This window comes from Bos taurus, chromosome 9 (assembly GCF_002263795.3).
Source record: "Bos taurus isolate L1 Dominette 01449 registration number 42190680 breed Hereford chromosome 9, ARS-UCD2.0, whole genome shotgun sequence".
In the NCBI taxonomy this organism is placed as follows: Eukaryota; Metazoa; Chordata; class Mammalia; order Artiodactyla; family Bovidae; genus Bos; species Bos taurus.
The window spans coordinates 25,272,237-25,292,220 of NC_037336.1; the positions used below are offsets into that span (position 1 = coordinate 25,272,237).

Sequence of the window (19,984 nt, forward strand, 5' to 3'; positions counted from 1 at the left end):
TACTACAAGAGGATTCTTTACCATCTGAGCCAGCAGGGAAATCAATAAAGATTGCATTAGTAATCAAAAGCTTCTCAACATACAAAAGCAGAGGACCAGAGAGCTTCATTCGGTGATTTCTACCAAGCATTCAAACAAGAATTAATACCAACTTTTTCAAACTATTCAAAATATAGAAGATGAGGGAACAATTCCAAACTCATTCTACAAGCCCAGCTGTAACCAGACAAGGATACCACAGCAAAAGAAATTACAGGCTATATCCTTCATGAACACAGATACACAACTCCTTAACAAAATATTACTGAACCAAACTCAACAATACATTAAAAGAATCATATACCATGAACACGTGGGATTGATGCAACAGTTTCAGGGATGCAACAGTTTAATACAGATCAATCAACATGATACACCACATTAACAAAAGGAAGAATAAAAATCATATGATCATCTCAATAGATACAGAAAAAGCACCTGACAAAATTCAACATCCATTTATGATTAAAAAAAAAAAAAACCTGTCAACAAAGCAGGTATATAGGGAATGTACCTCAACATAATAAAGGCCAGGTAAAAGCCTACACTCAAGAGTGAAAAGCTTAAAGCTTGTCTTCTAAGATCAAGACAAGGATGCCCACTCTTGACAATTTTATTCAATTCAGTATTGAAAGTGCTAACCAAAGCAATTAGGCAAGAACAAGAAATAAAAGGCATCCAAAATGGAAAGGAAAAAGTAAAACTGTCACTATTTGTAGATGATGTGATAATATATATACAAAACCCTAAAGGCTCCACTAAAAACTGTTAGAGATAATAAACTGTGACGTTTCAGATACAGTAAAGCTGCAGAATACACAAATCAATATACAAAAATAAGTTGTATTTCTATATACTAACAAACTATCAGAAACAGAAATTAAGAGAACAATCCCATTTACAATTACATCAAGAAGAAGAAAATACCTAGGAATACATTTAACCAAGGAGGTAAAAGATCTGAAAACTATGACACTGATGAAAGAAACTAAAGAGAACACAAATAGAAAGGTATTCCATACTCATGGACTGGAAAATTTAATATTGTTATAACGTCCATGCTACAGGTTCAGTGCAATCCCTATCAAAATTCCAACGGTATTTTTCAAAGAAATGGAACAATTCTAAAATTTGTATGGAATTGCCAAAAAAAACCAAAAACCCAAAGAGCTGAAAGACAACACACAGACAATGGATACCTGAAAAGATGCTCAACATGACTAATCAGGGAAATGCAAATCAAAACCACAACCAGGTAACATCTCACACCTGTTAGAATAGCCATTTTTCAAAGGAAATAACAAGTGTTGGTGAGGATACAAACAGAAGGGAACCTGTGTGCTTTGTTGGAAGGAAGGTAAACTAGTGCAGCCACTATGGAAAACAGTCTGCTCCTGCTGCTAAATCACTTCAGTCGTGTCCGACTCTGTGTGACCCCACAGGCGGCAGCCCACCAGGCTCCCCCGTCCCTGGGATTCTCCAGGCAAGAACACTGGAGTGGGCTGCATTTCCTTCTCCAATGCATGCATGCATGCTAAGTCACTTCAGTTGTGTCCAATTCTGTGCAACCCCACGGACAGCAGACCATGAAGCTCCCCTGTCCCTGGGATTCTCCAGGCAAGAACACTGGAGTGGGCTGCATTTCCTTCTCCAATGCATGCATGCATGCTAAGTCACTTCAGTTGTGTCCAATTCTGTGCAACCCCACGGACAGCAGACCATGAAGCTCCCCTGTCCCTGGGATTCTCCAGGCAAGAACACTGGAGTGGGCTGCCACTGCCTTCTCCAATGCATGCATGTATGCTAAGTCACTTCAGTCACGTCTGACTCTGTGCGACCCCACGGACAGCAGCCCATGAGGCTCCTCTGTCCCTGGGATTCTCCAGGCAAGAACACTGGAATGGGCTGCCATTGCCTTCTCCAATGCATGCATGCATGCTAAGTCACTTCAGTCATGTCTGACTCTGTGCAACCCCACGGACAGCAGCCCACCAGGTTCCTCTGTCCACGGGATTCTCTAGGCAAGAGTTCTGGAGTAGGTTGCCATTTCCTTCTCCAATGGAAAACAGTATGAAGATCCTGCAAATTAAAAACAGAACTACCACAGGAACCAGCAATTCCACTTCTAGGAATTTATCTTAAGAAAATGAAAACACTAATCAGAAAAGATATATACAACCCCACATTCAAGGCAGTATTATTTACAATAGCCAACATATAGAAGTAATCTATCACTGACGGATGAATGGATAAAGATGTAATACATATATGCAAAGATGCACACAATAAAGGACGGAAATGGTACAAACCTAACAGAAACAGAAGATATTAAGAAGAGGTGGCAAGAATACACAGAACTGTACAAAAAAGATTTTCATGACACAGATAATCACGTTGGTGTGATCACTCAACCTAGCGCCAGACATCCTGGAGTGTGAAGTCAAGTGGGCCTTAGGAAGTATCACTATGAACAAAGCTAGTGGAGGTGATGGAATTCCAGTTGAGATATTTCAAATCCTAAAAGATGATGCTGGGAAAGTACTGCAATCAATATGTCAGCAAATTTGGAAAACTCAGCAGTGGCCACAGGACTGGAAAAGGTCAGTTTTCATTCCAATCCCAAACAAAGGCAATGTCAAAGAATGCTCAAACTACCACACAATTGCACTCATCTCACACGCTAGTAAAGTAATGCTCAAAATTCTACAAGCCAGGCTTCAGCAGTACATGAACTGTGAACTTCCAGATGTTCAAGCTGGATTTAGAAAAGGTAGAGGAACCAGAGATCAAATTGCCAACATCCACTGGATCATGGAAAAAGCAAGAGAGTTCCAGAAAAACATCTATTTCTGCTTTATTGACTACGCCAAAGCCTTTGACTGTGTGGACCACAACAAGCTCTGGAAAATTCTGAAAGAGATGGGAACACCAGACCACTTGACCTGACTCTTGAGAAATCTGTATGCAGGTCAAGAAGCAACTGTTAGAACTGGACATGGAACAGACCAGTTCCAAATCAGGAAAGGAGTATGTCAAGGCTGTATATTGTCACCCTTATTTAACTTATATGCAGAGTACATCATGAGAAACACTGGGCTGGATGAAGCACAAATTGGAATCAAGATTGCTGGGAGAAATACCAATAACCTCAGAAATGCAGATGACACCACCCTTACGGCAAAAAAAGCAAAGAAGAACTAAAGAGCCTCTCGATAAAAGTGAAAGGGGAGAGTGAAAAAGTTGGCTTAAAGCTCAACATTCAGAAAACTAAAATCATGGCATCTGGTCCCATCACTTCATGGCAAATAGATGGGGAAACAGTGGAAACAGTGACAGACTTTATTTTGGGGGGCTCCAGAATCACTGCAGATGGTGATTGCAGCTATGAAATAAAAAGACACTTGTTCCTTGGAAGAAAAGTTATGACCAACCTAGATAGCATATTCAAAAGCTGAGATATTACTTTGCCAGCAAAGTTATGTCTAGTCAAAGCTATGGTTTTTCCAGTAGTCATGTATGGATGTGAAGAGTTGGACTGTGAAGAAAGCTGAGCGCCAAAGAATTGATGCTTTTGAACTGTGGTGTTGGAGAAGACTCTTGAGAGTCCCTTGGACTTCAGGGACATCAAACCAGTCCATCCTAAAGGAGATCAGTCCTGATGCTGAAGCTGAAACTCCAATACTTTGGCCACCTGATGCGAAGAGCTGACTCATTTGAAAAGACGCTGATGCTGGAAAAGATTGAAGGCAGGAGGAGAAGGGGACGACAGAGGAAGAGATGGTTGGATGGCATCACTGACTCAGTAATGGACATGAGTTTGAGTAAACTCCAGGAGTTGGTGATGGAAAGGGAGGCCTGGCGTGCTGCAGTCCATGGGGTCGCAAGGAGTTGGATTCAACTGAGTGACTGAACTGAACTGATACACACATATATATGTGTGCATATACACACAGCTTAGCTTTCAGAAATGCCCTGATACTAAAGCCCAATTATTGAGAAAAATGTCATACTGAAGATTCTGAACCTTACTCTGTAATAAAAATCGGTCACTAAAATTCCTGCAGAAAGAAGTCACCTAACAAATGCAGTGTTTTAGGAAGATTTATTTAACATATAGAGCTTCACAGGTGGTGCTGGTGATACCAAAGCTGCCTGTCAATGCAGGAGATTTAAGAGATGCAGATTCCATCCCTGGGTTGGGAAGATCCCCCTGGAGGAGGGCATGGCAACCCACTCTAGTATTCTTGCCTGGAGAATCTCATGGACAGAAAAGGCCTAGCAGGCTACAGTCCATGGGGTCGGACAGAGTTGGACACAACCAAAGAGTCTTAGAACACACGCACATTTAACATATAAGAGCTAGAGGTGTGAAAAGTAGAAGGAGAGGTAATTTAGGAGCTTATCAGCATAAACCAGGTATATGGTAACAAGGGCCTATATTAGCGACAGACAGGAAATAGAAATTAAAAGGAAAAAAAAAAACAAGAAATTTGTAGAACATATGCAAACGCACTATATAAATATTAGTCTTTATTATTGTGAAAGAATCCATAAGCTGTGAAGCACATGAAAAAAATGAAATGCAGAGTTAAGGATGAGTAAGACAAAATCCTCAGGCAGTAACACTCTATTCTTTTCTGCTTGCCCTCCAGATCCAAAGCACTCATGGGGCTTACCCAAGTTCTAGTGAATGTAGAAGTGCTTTGGTTGTTAACCAAGATCTGTACAGACCAAGATGAATTCTGCAGATTTAATTAAGCTCCATGAGGAGGCATTATTCATATCAAATCTGATCTTGGTATGAAATAACATATGTTTTGTTCTTTCTTTTCAACCTGAAATGAATTGTGTGTGGTAGAGAAAGAACGAAAGAGAGGTAACACATGTTGGACCCTAACAGATGGGTCCTTCTCCTTTATATAAAGTGACATTTTCTCTTCAGTAAAGTCTGCAGTCAAGCAGGTTCTGCTTTTGAAGAAAACGGGTAACTAGTACATTGCTAGTTACACCTTGGTTGTTTAATTAACAGTGCTCTGTTCTATAACTAAGTTAGCCTAAGGATAACAAACATAGCCTGAAAAATAAAGGTCAACCATTCTTTCTATTCTTCAGTTTCTATATTCTATTCTTACCCCACCAAATGCCACAAACCTGTTCAACTTTTGCCTCCTCCTGAATGCATTAAAAACTTAAAAAAATCAAGGACTAACATTAACCAAACTTCATTAGAGGAAATTAGAAAAATCTACGTTTAATTCTTCCAGAATTTATCTGAAGAAAAAAAAAAACTTGGATAATTTACCTCAAATTCCTTCACCTTTTCCATTGTTATCAAGCGCCTTGATGTGTGACTGGAAAGCTTCTGCTCGCAGTTGCTGATGAGTTTCAAGCAGGGGTGCCAGGGTACCATCTCCTCGGTGTATCTGAAGAAAGAAGAACTGACGGTTATGAACACTCACAGGTGCATCCTGCACAGGATCATCAAGGGGGCTGATCCAGTGTGGAATGGGACCTCGTCCCCATATAGGCTGCACCATTTTATTTCACATATGCTAACTGTCCACATAATCCATAAACCATCTGCTTTTTACCAAGCAGCAGTTTAATTTTTTTATCTATATAATGTGAGAGAATACAGATACATTTTATTGAAGAATGCCAAGCATTTAAACCACAAAAATACAAAATGACAATTCGACCCTAAAGGATACCGAAAGAGCACAAAAAGACAAATACAGACCACAATAACTCTCTGACATTCTTGACGGACTGATTCAGCTAGGGATTTTTATAAATTCCCCAAGTATAAAGTCCACTACACTATATGTTTTCCCCTTTAAAATGAAATGTCCCTGAAAAATTTTAATGACATCTTGAGAACTCTAATAACTTTGTTATGTAAAGATAATTGAGACAAACTACCACTAGAACACTACAGAGGACATCAATCCTCTGCCATGAAATAAAACCAGAGTCAGGATGAAGAGCGGTGGTACCCGCTGCTGTGCAGCCCATGTAGCGTACTCGGTGAATGAAGATGAGGACACCAAGGAAGCACAGCAGTCCAGCTGCAGGAGTTCAGAACCTGACATCCAATTGGCTTCTGGCATTGATCTTGGTAGAAGAAGCAAGTAACAAATGTGGGGGAAATAGTTATGGAGCAGAATTCAGAAGAACAGTAGAAGAGAGGGCTCCCTAGGTATGGGCACCTTTAAGAACACAGGGATTGCCAGTTTTTGTTTTCTTTTTTCTTTGCAAATCTTCATACCTTTCTAGATACATAGTTTCTGCAAACATTTCTTATATGGGAAATTTTAAAGCTCTGATCCAAGGTGGGAAAGGAGCTGATCAGCACTTCCTGTAAAGGACCACCCACCATCTTGGTTAGCCCATTGTAATACATCAACACTGTCTCCCCCACCCCTCTAACTGATTTATCTAGGTCCCTGTGACCTTCAACAAGCTCTCCCTCACTACCTTGACCACTTGCTCAGAACCTTCACCACCCACTTACCAAACGACATTCATAATGCACCTCACTTCATTATCAGTGGAAGGAATTCTCTTGAAGTCATTCTCTGACTCCTTCCTCAGGGCTTTCCAACAAGTAATGACCATTTTGGATTTCATTTCACCCCACAATTCTCTAATGCTAACTACACAATCAAAAATGTGCTCTTATAACATCAGCTGACGTCAAATTTGGAGACTTCATATAAAGCATTTATGATATGAAAGAATACATTCTATATCATAGTTGACAGACTAAAATAATGATAACAGAAAGAAAATACAGTTCTGACCTTAGGCTCGCAAGCAGCAGGGTTTCTAGATGTCTGAAACTGTCAAATTTAGTAATGTACCCTTTTTTAAAGAAAAGCATCTTATTTTCCAGCAAAGTAATAAGGTATTATTGTTAAAATGCTTCTTAAATGTATACAAATATAAATTCCTCATGCTTATATAATCTGTATAATTATAAAACCCAAGAGAAATCTAGAAATCAAAGGACAAAACCAATACAATTATTTATGACATGAATAATATTAAACTGGTAAAACTAAGTCATGGCATTTGGCTTAACAGCAGAAAAACATATTTACATGTTCTAGATTATTTTTTGACTTGATCTTGGAGTTTGAGCATGAAAGGACATCATTTAGGTTATCATCATTAACAAACTTGTTTTTAACTTACTACTCTTGAATGAGCCAATCAATTTAATCATGTACTTCCAAAATATACTAAAAAAAATTAAAAAACAGCATTTAAAATCATCTACTATATATTTATTAATATATTTCATACCAATGGATTGTTTGCCATCTGTTAAGTAGGAGCTATAAATCTGTACTATGCCCAGATTATGATGATGGAATGGTATCTTAATTCTGTTTTTATTACCATCCCCCTATGATACAAGCAACTATTTAAAAATCTAAATAGTTAATGGTCAGCTAGAATAGGTAAATCCACAGAGATAGATAAGTGGTTGGCAGGGAAAACAGCAAGAGACATTGTTTGCGTGAATGGGGTTTATTTAGGGGATGATAAAAACATTGTGGAGTTAGACCTGCAGAATGTCATGGACGGAGGAGCCTGGTAGGCTGCAGTCCATGGGGTTGCGAAAAGTCGGACACGAACTGAGCGACTTCACTTTCACTTTTCACTTTCATGCATTGGAGAAGGAAATGGCACCCCACTCCAGGACTCTTGCCTGGAAAATCCCCTGGACGGAGGAGCCTGGTGGGCTGAAGTCCATGGGGTTGCTAAGAGTCGGACAAGACTGAGCGACTTCACTTTCACTTTTCACTTTCATGCACTGGAGAAGGAAATGGCAACCCACTCCAGTGTTCTTGCCTGGAGAATCCCAGGGATGGCGGAGCCTGGTGGGCTGCCGTCTATGGGGTCGCGCAGAGTCGGACATGACTGAAGTGACTTAGCAGCATGGTTAAATAACCTTGTGGCAAGGCTAAAAACTGTGGGGTTGCACACTTAAAAACTGTGATTTTTCTGGACTTCCTTGGCAGTCCAGTGGTTAAGACTTTGCTTCCCAATGTTAGGGGGGTGTGGGTTCGATCTCTGGTTAGGGGAACTCTGATTCCACATGCCTCGTGGCCAAAAAAACCAAAATATGCAACAGAAACAATATTATAACAAATTCAATCTTATTTAAAGATAAAATTGTGATTTTCATGGTATACAAATTAAATTTCAACTTTTTTTTAAAAAATGGGGAAAAAACCCTATATTTATACATAGCTTTTCCATCAATCAGTTCTGACAGTCATTTATCTTCCTGTGAATCTTCACGCCTCAGACTAACCATTTCCAAATGTCATTTGAGGTGTACTTCCCATTCAAGACACAGATTTTGTGCTGATTAGAGCACTTACTAAAAACAATTTAAAGAATCATTTTTTTCTGTTTCCCAAATGAAAAATGAAAAATATGTTCTGTTCACTGCTCTGAGCCACCACAAAATTCATTTTATCACAATTAAAATTTACCCCCAAATCCTACTCTGGAGTTCTTTATCAGACTTCTTCACTTTGTCATTATTTTTTCACAAGCTTAGCAGTTGGATTTCTATGAAAGGACATCTTTCACAAAGAAACACAGTTCCTAATCGTTTCATATGGATATGTGGAACCTGGGCAAGAAGCTACAGTCACTCAACAGCTTAGCAACTCCTGTAACATCAAACACACAAGTTGAATGTATGGCCTGACCAAATGAATGTTAGTTACACAGATCTTCAGTTTCATTTGCAAATAGTTGAAATTGTGAATAAACTCACATATACCAAGAGTCAACAGTAACTTTATGTGGTTAAGTTTCTATGAGTAATAAGAGTAAACTACTAGAAGAGCACAGATGCTAGACTGATGTATTCTGCTGAGAAGGGCCGGGAGGGTCAGAGGTCGTGACAATTAAGCCTGGCCTTAGATTACCAGAATTTTACAGCTGAAGAAAGAAGAAAGAGCATATCAAGCAAAGGGGACAAAATAAAAAGGTAAAAGGATATAAAGAGTACAGAGTGTCTTGATGCAGGCCTCAAACCCAATATACTAGAGCAGGAAGAATCTGATCTAGAGGAAGCAGAATTTGTTGAGCAGTAGTTTCTTCACCACAATTTAAATTGTTAAACAGTGAAAAAAATCCTTTTTCAATCATCAGTTTTGATAATTCTTCACAAATAACTAAGCTGTGATGTTTTTATGATGCCTTACAACTTTCAAAATGTCCTGGGTTTAATAAATAATACCTTAACTTGATTATAATGTGCAATTCTTATTTTTAAACTTCAATCATATTAACAGGATTTGGTTGAGTAAATGAATTCAACAGCAGGACTAAAAGCCAACATCACTATACCAAAAATACAAAAGCTTTCCAATTAAGCTGTGCCAAGGCACAGTTTTAAAATGAACTCTTTATTCCCAGTCTAATAAGAAGCTATATCCACAATACAACATAACCAAACTAATTCTACATTGTTTAATTCAAAAGCAAGAACAATATTTCAAACTTTCGCAGATGACTTTAGTTTTAAGTTTATCTAATAGAAACAGTAAAGATTTGGGGTTATGTTTGCTGCAAAGGTGAAAACAGTTCATTCCCTAATATAAACTCATGACAAATTAAGTTCATTAATAAGAGCACTTCAGGTTAGAAGACACAATGGAAGTCTAGTAATGAACATCAGAAAATCTGAAAATAACTCTCAGACAAGTAAGTCAGGGAAGTAAATGCCACAGAAGTCTTCCTATTTGTGTCCTAGCCTGGATGAAATCTGCCCTTTGATAAAACATCTAAAGCGAAAAAAAAAAAAAAGATTAAAAACCTGCCTCCTTTTTTACTTGTAAAAAATCCCTTTGGTTATATGGACTTGGAAATTTCCCGTTGTCAAAAACTATCAAAAGAGACGTCACTGAAGAAACATCCTAGCCATTTTTTAAGATCTTCAGAAATAGTAAAATAGTTGAAAGTGCCTCCAATTTGACTTTTCTTAACAACAATAAAAGAATTATAAAACATACTCATAGCCACATTTAATTTCAATTATAATTAAATAATAAACTACAAAATAGTGGAAAGTAAAAAAATGCCAGAAAATAAGAAACACGAAAACTAACGAGGATACTTCAAAATGACAGAGCAGCTACCTCAAAGGGACTCTCATAGTTCAAATCTAGGACAATGTGAGTAACAAAGTCATGATAGAATTAAATTATAACCCAATGAATAATATTGGAAGACTCCATACCAATATAAATCAACAAATTAATGGGAGGGAAGGGGAAACTAATCCTTGCAGAATGCCAACTTACAAATGCAGAAGGAATGATGGAATAGCAAACTCATCATTATGGTGGTTGTCAACAATGAAACGAGATATTGGTGTATCCTGGGTTTCTGTCCCCTGGAACATACATATTGAAAAGAAAATGATAAATCACTTTCTTTATCAGAGTTCTGATATTTCTTTATCACAAATGATAAAGTTTTTCCACTTGACAGAACATGACCAGATGATTAAGATCTCCAGGAGGGGCTGCTTCTGTGTGCCCCATAATGCAATGCACTAAGAACACAGTATCATTTTTGTGGTATTCCTACCAAGAGCATTACCAGAGTCTGATCACGGAAGAAACATCAGATGGACCTGGTTAAGGGTCAACCTTCAGAATATAAGCCACGTACTGTACAACTCTTAAGGACACAAAAGATAAGGAAAAGACTGAGGAAGTGTTCCAGACTGGAGGAGAATGACATGATGGATCAAGGCAGTTTTCCTGGAGAGACTATAATCAGTAAAATCTGAAGAGGTCCAGGATCGGGCAGAAGCATTGTCAGTGCTGTTTCCAGACTCTGGGGCTTGATGGGGATTTGACAAGAATGCTCTTGCTACTGAGAAATGCAATGAAATACGTAGGGGTGATAGGACATCATATCTGCAACTTCTTAAACAGTTCCGAAAAAGACTAATGACAGTGGGCATAAATGTAATGTGTGAGCAAACAACGGCAGAGGAGGTGTATGTGAACAGTTGGAAAATTTGGATGAGGGGAGAAATTAGAGCTTTTTGTACTGTATTTGAAACTTTTCTGTAATTTTTAAATTTATTTCAAAATAAGTTTTTAAAAAATTCAGTCCTGAAACTTGAATTAAAACAAAAACACAAGGAAGCTTGCTGCTGGAATTTAGCTTGTCTAAGGCAGAAACCACTTTTTCATAGAAATAAGCAAATATGTTCTTTTCTGAAAATATTAATAAAACCTCATCTATCACTTCATATACCAGGTACCTGAGATCTTTGCAGGATGCTGAATTAAGTGAACACAGCACAAGGAATAATGAAACCAATGAACTAGTCAGCTTTAAACTTTAGACAAGTCATTTCATTCCTTAGAATTAACTTCTCACATTTCTAAAATTAAGAAACGATTAATTTCTTAACAGAACAGAAGCCCAGTGTTAAGGGGTTCAGATACAAATGTACAGTTTTATTAGCCAAGAAACAAAATGCAAGACTAAAGTTAGCGCATGGTAGCTCCCAATGTGACATTTATAAAAAAACAAAAAAGCATAGCTTCCAACTGCTGAAAGACCATCCACCACTACAAAAACACAAACGAGATAAGACTGTTCTAAAATGCTCTTTGTATAACTATATACAGTAAATATAGAAATTAAAATAATTTTTAAGAAAGATTTCTATAGCAGATTGAATAGCCAAATCTTGAGCTTAATACTGCTTTTCAACTCTAAAGATTACATATCATGTCTTTCACTGTTGATGTACATAGCTCTGTTTAAAATTAATAATTACTGAATAATAAAACCCAAACCACTAATGTTGAACATAATCAGGGCTTTAACTATATGCATAGCTCTTATTTTGGTCTTAGTTTTGTAAGACAATCACAAGAGCCAACATATATTAAAGCTAACAGGAAGTAAATAGATGAATCACTGAGCTAAGTTGTTAAAAATTATCTAGGTTTGTGGCCTGGCAAAAAAGCTAATGAACAGCTGACACACAGACCCTGAGCTAAGAGTGATAAACACTAGGGCAAGCTTTTGCACTTACAGGTCAGACAGTAAATATTTTAGCCTTATGGACCACGTGTGCTTCTGACACATATTCTTTTTCGTTGCCTTTTTCCTTTCTAACAGCCCTTTAAAAAGGTAAAAACCAGCCTTAACTCAACTGCTTTACAAAAAAAAAAAAAGGCTAAAGACCATATCAGGCTCATAGGCTGTAATTTGCCAACCCCTGATGTAAAATAAAAAGTTCAAAGCAATTCAATCAATAAGAGAAAGGGGTCTGTTTTATACAACATGTTGGTAAATAAAGGCTATTGTTCACATGTACACATTAAACACGAAGATACTCACTCTGAATATGATTAGAGACAGAAAAAAAGCATGTTAGATACACAAACACCATAATAAAAATGAAATTAAAAGTAAAATTATTATTATTACATACTCTGGTGTGTATACTGGTAACCAATAGACGAGCCTTCCACCTAATACAAGGGTCTCTGCTGAGAAGTTTAACAGGTCAAAAAACATATCACTCAGATGATAACTCAAGGAAACAGGAACGTGGCTTTCTGGACTAGACAAAACAAAATTTCAGAATCAGTGAAAAACTTAAAAACCACTGAAAACTAACACTATTAAACTCAGTTAATTAAAAAGAAGCAATATGCTTCTTCCCAAGGTAGTAATATATCATATTTAATATTCACTTACCATTTTTCTATTCCCTTTGGTATTTCCTTCTGTGAACCTGTTCTTCTTGTAGATTCTCTAATACCATATGGAGCTAGAGAGAAAGCACAGGGAATAAGGACAGTCAAAAGTCACCCCATCACCACTGCCAAGCAGATGGACACCACGTGCCTCCAGATGTGACATCCTGAGGACACAGCACCTGTGCAATATTCCAGCTAAGAATGCAAACGAGAGGGACATTCTCGTTAACACTGGGAGGGCAGGCAGGCAGGTGACTGTGTTCTTCAAAATGTCAATGTCATGAAAGACAGAGGAAGGTTGTGGAAATGCTACAAATTAAAGGAGGGCTTAAAGATATGATTACTAAAAGCAATGCCTGACATTAGACTGGATACTGTACTTCAGGGAAAAATATGCTATAAAGGAGTATTACTGGGTCAACCGACAAAACTGGATGAGAAACTACAGATTAAAGTACTGCACGGACTCACTGAAATTGATAACTGTACTCTGGCTATCTAGGGCTTCCCAGGCTCAGTGGTAAAGAATCTGCCTGCCAATGCAGGAGCACAGGTTTGATCTGTGGGTTGAGAAGGTCCTCTAGAGGAGGAAATGGCAAACTGCGCCAGTTATTCTCACTAGGATAATCCCATGGACAGAGAAGCATGGCGGGCTGCAGCTCATGGCATTGCAAAGGGTTGGACAGGACTGAGCATGCATGCTCTCTGGCTATCTGAGAGCCTATCCCTATTCTTAGGAAATACACACTGGAGTGTAGGAAGGTAAAGGGCCAAGATGGACACAACTTACTCTCAACTGATCAGGAACAAAATTACATATTTTTATAAATACATATAGAGTGAGAGCAAGTAATACAGTAGGTTATAAATAAAAAGCCACCCAATTTCCATAAGTATATTCATAGTGACATTGTAAAGTGAAACTTTACAACGTATCCAACTCTTTGAGACCTCATGGACTGTAGTCCATGGAGTTCTCCAGGCCAGAATACTGGAGGGGGTAGCTTTTCCCTTGTCCAGGGGATCTTCCCAACCCAGGGATCAAACCCAGGTCTCCTGCATTGTGGGTGGATTCTTTACCAGCTGAGCCATAAGGGAAGCCCAAGAATACTGGACTGAGTAGACTGTTCCTTCTCCAGTGGATCTGCCCAACCCAGAAATCAAACCGGGGTCTCCTGCATTGCAGGTGATTCTTAACCAACTGAACTATCATTGTAATGCCTTAATAATTTTCCTTTTGTTATATATGAAACCACCTAAGTTACCAAAGAACTGAAGAGGTCTGAGATGGAAGGGCTGAGATACAGCTTTCCATTATGTACAGTCAAAGACTACAGAAAAGGCAGATCTATTCTTAGACAGGATGCCTGAAAAGCCCAAGAGCTAAGGAGGCAAGTGAAAACAAGTTCCTGTGCACATTCCTGAAGCTCAGTGGGTTCACAATCCCAGTGGTTCACAGAACTCCAAATTTTTTATAACTCTAGGAAGAAGATGCCAGTTATAATGGGCATAAAAACAACAACAAACACAAAAAGTTAGACACAGAGAATCTGAGATACCTGAAACTCTCTTTTTCAAAATCTGATCTCATAATTGCAAATGACATTTTGGCTCTAGTTGGTATGCTAATAACCAACTACAGGTAAACATAAAACAAATATACAAACAAATTTATGTCTTGAAAATAAGCTGAAGAGAAAAAAGGGGTGACAAGTTAATATACATAGTTTAGAAAAACAAAACCATGAAGTTAAATTGATGTCCTGCCCTACATTCATAACTTCTTCCTTCTCACTATGTAAAGAAGTCAGGAGTGGGGGTAACGTTAGTACAAGTTGGTTCTTTTTTGTTGTACTGATATATTTTGTACATGAAATATAAATGACCTTAGGAACTCAATCCTACTCCTGCTGCTGCTTCTAAGTCACTTCAGTCATGTCTGACTCTGTGTGACCCCATAGACGGCAGCCCACCAGGCTCCCTCGTCCCTGGGATTCTCCAGGCAAGAACACTGGAGTGGGTTGCCATTTCCTTCTCCAATGCTTGAAAGTGAAAAGTGAAAGTGAAGTCGCTCAGTTGTGCCCGACTCTTCGCGACCCCATGGACTGCAGCCCACCAGGCTCCTCCGTCCATGGGATTTTCCAGGCAAGAGTACTGGAGTGGGGTGCCATTGCCTTCTCCAATCCTATTCCTACTTTTGTATAAAAACATACTTACGATCAGTGATGATTGCATCAAAATACGTGCCCTTCCTCCAGGAAGGTTTAGATGCGTCTGAGACCAGGACATCAAGGTAATACTTCTCTAAACCATACTGACGAAGATTTGCCCTAATGTTTTCATCCGGTCCTCTCCATTTCTGGTTTTTCCTACTAGCCTTTCCTAAAGGGAAAGAAAAATGAAGACAGAACTAACAAACAACATTCTTAACTCTTGTCATTTAGCTAAAAGCAATATTTAGCTCATCCAAACCTAACTCAAATAGAACCTGCTTTTGTTTATAGAAGTTTAATTTCATTTATACAAATGAACAATTATTTTTATTTTAACTTATTATAAAAACATATTCTGAACAGCAAATTGTAGTGCTGTCTAATTATCCTTTCATGTAAAATGGTCTTAAAACACTCATTCAATAATTAATGCATTCAAAGCACACTAATAAAGATACAGGGCTGGTTTGGCAGAAACCAACACAATACTGTAAAGCAACTATCCTTCAATTTAAAATAAATAAATGACAAAAATAGATATAGGGCTGAACAGAACATGGTCCTTTTCTTCTAGCAATGAAGAAATACTGATGAATGAGATAAACGGAGCAGAAATGAAGAGAGCTAACTTTGGAAATGCAGAAGCAGTGACCATAGACAGAGAAAGTAAAAGGGAGACACGAGATATGAAAAGTTAAAGTGGGGGCTCAAGGGAAGTTCAAAAGTTTTAGTTTAGGAGACATGAGTAGATGATGACATCGTCAATTAAGATCTGAGAAACCAAGAAGAAAAACAAGCCTAGGAAAAAAGATGAAATTCATTTGCAATACATCAATCTCGATATACCTTGAGGTATCTATAGAGGATTCAGAAAGAGATATTCAGCAGGGAGTTAGAGGCCAGAATATATATACACACTGGGAGATATCAGTAAATAAACTTAAGCTAAATGTATAAGAATGAATGATATTTTTTATTAACGTAAGTGGCAATTGTATGTTTGTTCTATAATTTCTCTATTTTTATAAACTCCTCTGTATTATGATCTACTTCACAATAAAAACGAAACCTAAAAATTAAAAGATGAATGACATGACTCTGCAGAGTATGTAATGTGATAGAAGGGGCTAACAAAGATGCCTGGAGAAAAGCAACATGTAAACAGACCCTGAAGAAAACCACAGGGCCTTCAGGAAACTGAGAAAGAGACAAAGAAATCAAAGTACCACCAGATGAAGTCACTGTCTAGGAAACCAAGGGAGGCGTTATGAAGGTCAACACTGCCAAGTACTGTAGACCTGTGGCCTGAGTTTTCAGTAAGCATGGAAGCTGGAAAAGAACAGGCAGAAGACAGTTAAGAGATGAAAAAGAGGAAATAGCAAGTAAATACTAGTCTTTTTAAGTAGCACTTTGGCAAACAGAAGAGGAAAACAAAGTAGTAGCTAGGAGGAGGGCCTCTATAGGGTTGATAGAAAAAGTTTTGCATTTTTAAAATAGAAGAAATTTGGAAGTATTTGAGAGTATAGTAAGAGATGGGAAGCATAGGAAACAGAGGGCAAATCTAACAGCACCTTGGATAAGCTCTGAGGAAATTCTACCTCAATCAGAATTCTACTCAAGCAGACTGAGAGGTTAGCATATAACTTTTACATGTAACTCTAATAAATAAAAATTAAAATGAAGCACACAGGACAATACCCTTAAAGCAAACAGACTGTTTCTACTAAAAGCAAACAGGAATAATTCTTCTTAGCACTCTGTCTATGCTAAAATACTGCAAACAAAGACTATCTTTTTCTAGTTAGCCCATTTAGGTGAACTTTATAAAATGTTATTCATTCTCCTTATAGTACTAAATTCCTTAAAGTCAAGGTAGAAAAAAAAGCAGTTCATCAAATACAATATATCAAATTACTTCAAGAAAAGAAAGTCTAATAAATTCTCACCTATATAGTCATTTACACTGGGTGAGAAAAATAAAAAGCATGTTTTACAGGCTGATTCTAGCTACAACGATGAAACAATAACATAAATACAATTTCAAAATCAAAGAAACTTTACATTTTTAACACTATTCAGCTATAAATAAATATTTTTAGATTGATTCAATTTCATGCAATCACATTTCATTAGCGTAGCTTCTAGATTTTAAAAGTGTTTTCCAGAACTGCCTCAAAACCAAGCCGATGCTTATTTCAAGTTACTCTCAGTCTAATGCAGAATCTTTAGAGTTACTGTCACCTTAACTGTTTTGAAGATGTTTTGGTTAATTATGAAATCAAAAACATATATGGTACTCAAGGACTAGAGTAATTAATCAAGTATACACATAACAAATGACTGCTAAACAAAAGAATGGTGATAATTTTTAAATTATTTTAAATTATAGAAACTATGTTTTACTAGGTGAATACACTAATTACAAAAGGCTTAGTTCATCCCTCTCCTACTTCTTTCCCAGCCATAAAGTTTTACAACTTTATTGACTGCCTACTTTTTAAAAATCTAAGACCAAAAATAGCTCTGAGAGAAGGGCTTTTTGTTACTCATCTTTGGTTCCCCTGGGAGATCATTTTGCTCACTGGATAACTTCATGAAAAGCAGATACCCAATGAAAAGTCTTATTGTTGTAAAAATAACTAAAACTATATCACAGTGCTATATTTTAACATTAAAAGCAGCTGCATAATGCCATACATAACTATTTAAGTATTTTAAAGGTACATTTGGTACAAGAGCAAAGACTCATTTGCTCACTTGTTATAGAGGAAAGACTGTAACACTGTCTAGAACCACTACTCACCCAAGCCATGAACAGTATTGTAGTCTATATCTGTCCCATATACGTATGCACCAAAATGAGCAGAAGCTATCAGAAGGCCACCTGAAAAAAATCACACAGTTGTGATTTGTTAACCAGAAAGTTCCAGACTGTTATTTCTTCCTCTATTTAATCTGATCCAGATTCTTACAGACTACCTGTAGGCAGACAGGTACCTGGAATGACCTGGAATGTACCCTGGAATGACCTTGGTTCTGGCCATATTTAACAGGCTTCAGGATGAAAAAACAAACTCCTAACCTGTGCTCAGCACCCTGGTTCAAAAGCAAGGAATTAATATATGTCCTGGCATTACTACTTAAAAATTCCTAGCACTACTTTGGGAAAATTATCCATTTTTTGGGTGAAAATAAGGTGTTTAGACATTTTCCTTTTATTTTTGAGAAGTCTATATACAAGCATCTTGCTCCCTTCTTACAAATAAACATATAAGGCTGTTACACAAAGAGCTGGCAATAAGTTCTAACAATTGAACTTAATTCTCACTGAAGTCAGAGTTTCAGATAACTTAAAGAGGGCATAATTAATATATAAGAGATTAATTCTTACAAAAATTAAAATATGAGGACAAGTAACAGTTACTCCTATAATCAGTGAGGTAGTTATCTCATTTTAAACTGTAAATATCTATGGTAGGGCAATTATGTCTGAATAAAGCTGTTATTAAAAAAAAACTGTAAATACAAATTTCTGAATAACTATTATCAGACACAAACAAAAACAGTTAATACAACAAATCTTTTTACCTAGTGTTATAAACAAAGAAAACACAAATGTCCTAATACAATCTGAGGGGACTAAGTAACTTGGTAGGTATGACCAGTTTAATATGAAAAAGAATCCTAATAGAAATTAAAAATGAAACCCTTAATGAAAAATGAAATATTTTAAAATTGTTTAAGAACAAAAATTCATAAAGTTAATAGCTGTTCTTTTCAGTGAACTTCACTTTATAAAATACCCAAACTAAAAATGTTCTTAGTGACTGGGTAAATCCTAATAGCTTTACTGCAGAAAGATCTGCCAGTCAATATGAAATCAGAAATATACAGAAACATATACTTAGACGATGCACAAACTTAGATACGGGGAAATAACTAGGGCTCTTTCCATTCTATCCTTTTGAAATGTAATCTCTAAAATTAAGATGGGTAGTGCCTCCAGAGGGTCAAGATCCATAAATCTTGTTTTGAGATTTATAGATAGATATAGATCTATATATCTATATAGATATAGATCTATAAATCTATAAATCGTGTTCCTTCCATAGTCATTTAAAACATAGTTTGGTAACATGTACTTAAAAATACTTTGCTCAATGAAAAACAACTGACTACTTCCTAGTGGAGCCACGAGTAAGAGAGATGGAAGACTAATAGCATAGCAGAAATCAAAAACTAGGTTCCCCCATACAAACTACAAAAAGCATTTGTTTGAGGAGGTAAAGTAAGACCTCCTAATTCTTAGCCTATAAATGGAACAGTCAAAATTTAGGAAAGATACTGTATGTAATGACTTGAAATAATCATAAAAAAAATCACTTCATCCAAATTATGAAGCATTACTGCAATTCTGCCAATTAAGGCAGATACTCACCTAGAAGAACTAGTTGTCAAGGGGAACAGAAAAGCTTTCCTGTGCTTCCTTAAACAGAACCTTATCCATTTGGTTAGAGTGAGCTTTGAGAAGACCCAATTTAGAGTACATTGCTGAAAGGAGATGAATAATCTGTTAGACTACATCTGTTAGTTAACTTTGTACTCTTTAAAGGTTTTCAAGTTTTAAATAAAATCACTATAAATTAGCTTCTCTGGTCACTGGGTTATCATTGTTAATCATCTCATTTTATTTCTAAATTGAAGCAGTTTTGCATTTAGTTATATATCTCAGATGGAGTTTTCTTGGAAGCTTTTTGGTGGAAGAAGGGGTAATAAAAAAGGAGGGGTGAAGTGTTGAGGGGGCAGATAATGCAATTCACCCAATTTCTCATTATGCTATCAAGTGTAAAAGTACCACAGTGTGATCCACACTAGTAAACCAGTGTTTTAATTTCTTATTACTTAAACAGTAACCAGTTTAAGGTTTGGGCAATAACTTGGTAGGCAAACGGACACAATAAC

General features: G+C 37.1%; 1 protein-coding gene across 7 annotated transcripts in view; it reads right to left on the reverse strand.

The window, feature by feature from the left end:
- TRMT11 (tRNA methyltransferase 11 homolog) overlaps window positions 1-19,984 on the reverse strand; it is a 62,294-nt gene that overhangs the window by 17,197 nt on the left and 25,113 nt on the right. For 5 of the 7 annotated variants that reach the window (XR_808669.4, XM_024996554.2, XM_024996553.2 and 2 more), the window contains 5 exons: window positions 17,826-17,906; window positions 15,027-15,191; window positions 12,808-12,880; window positions 12,539-12,670; window positions 5,342-5,462 (listed from right to left, as the gene is read on the reverse strand). Coding sequence is in view for 6 of the 7 variants with exons in the window: in XM_024996554.2 (XP_024852322.1) it covers window positions 5,342-5,462; window positions 12,539-12,670; window positions 12,808-12,880; window positions 15,027-15,191; window positions 17,826-17,906 (572 nt within the window). In the remaining variant the exon portion in view is untranslated. Of the gene's footprint in view, window positions 1-5,341; window positions 5,463-10,373; window positions 10,466-12,538; window positions 12,671-12,807; window positions 12,881-15,026; window positions 15,192-17,825; window positions 17,907-19,984 lie in introns of those variants that run through there. The other 2 variants (XM_059889650.1, XM_059889648.1) reach the window with 2 other exon arrangements.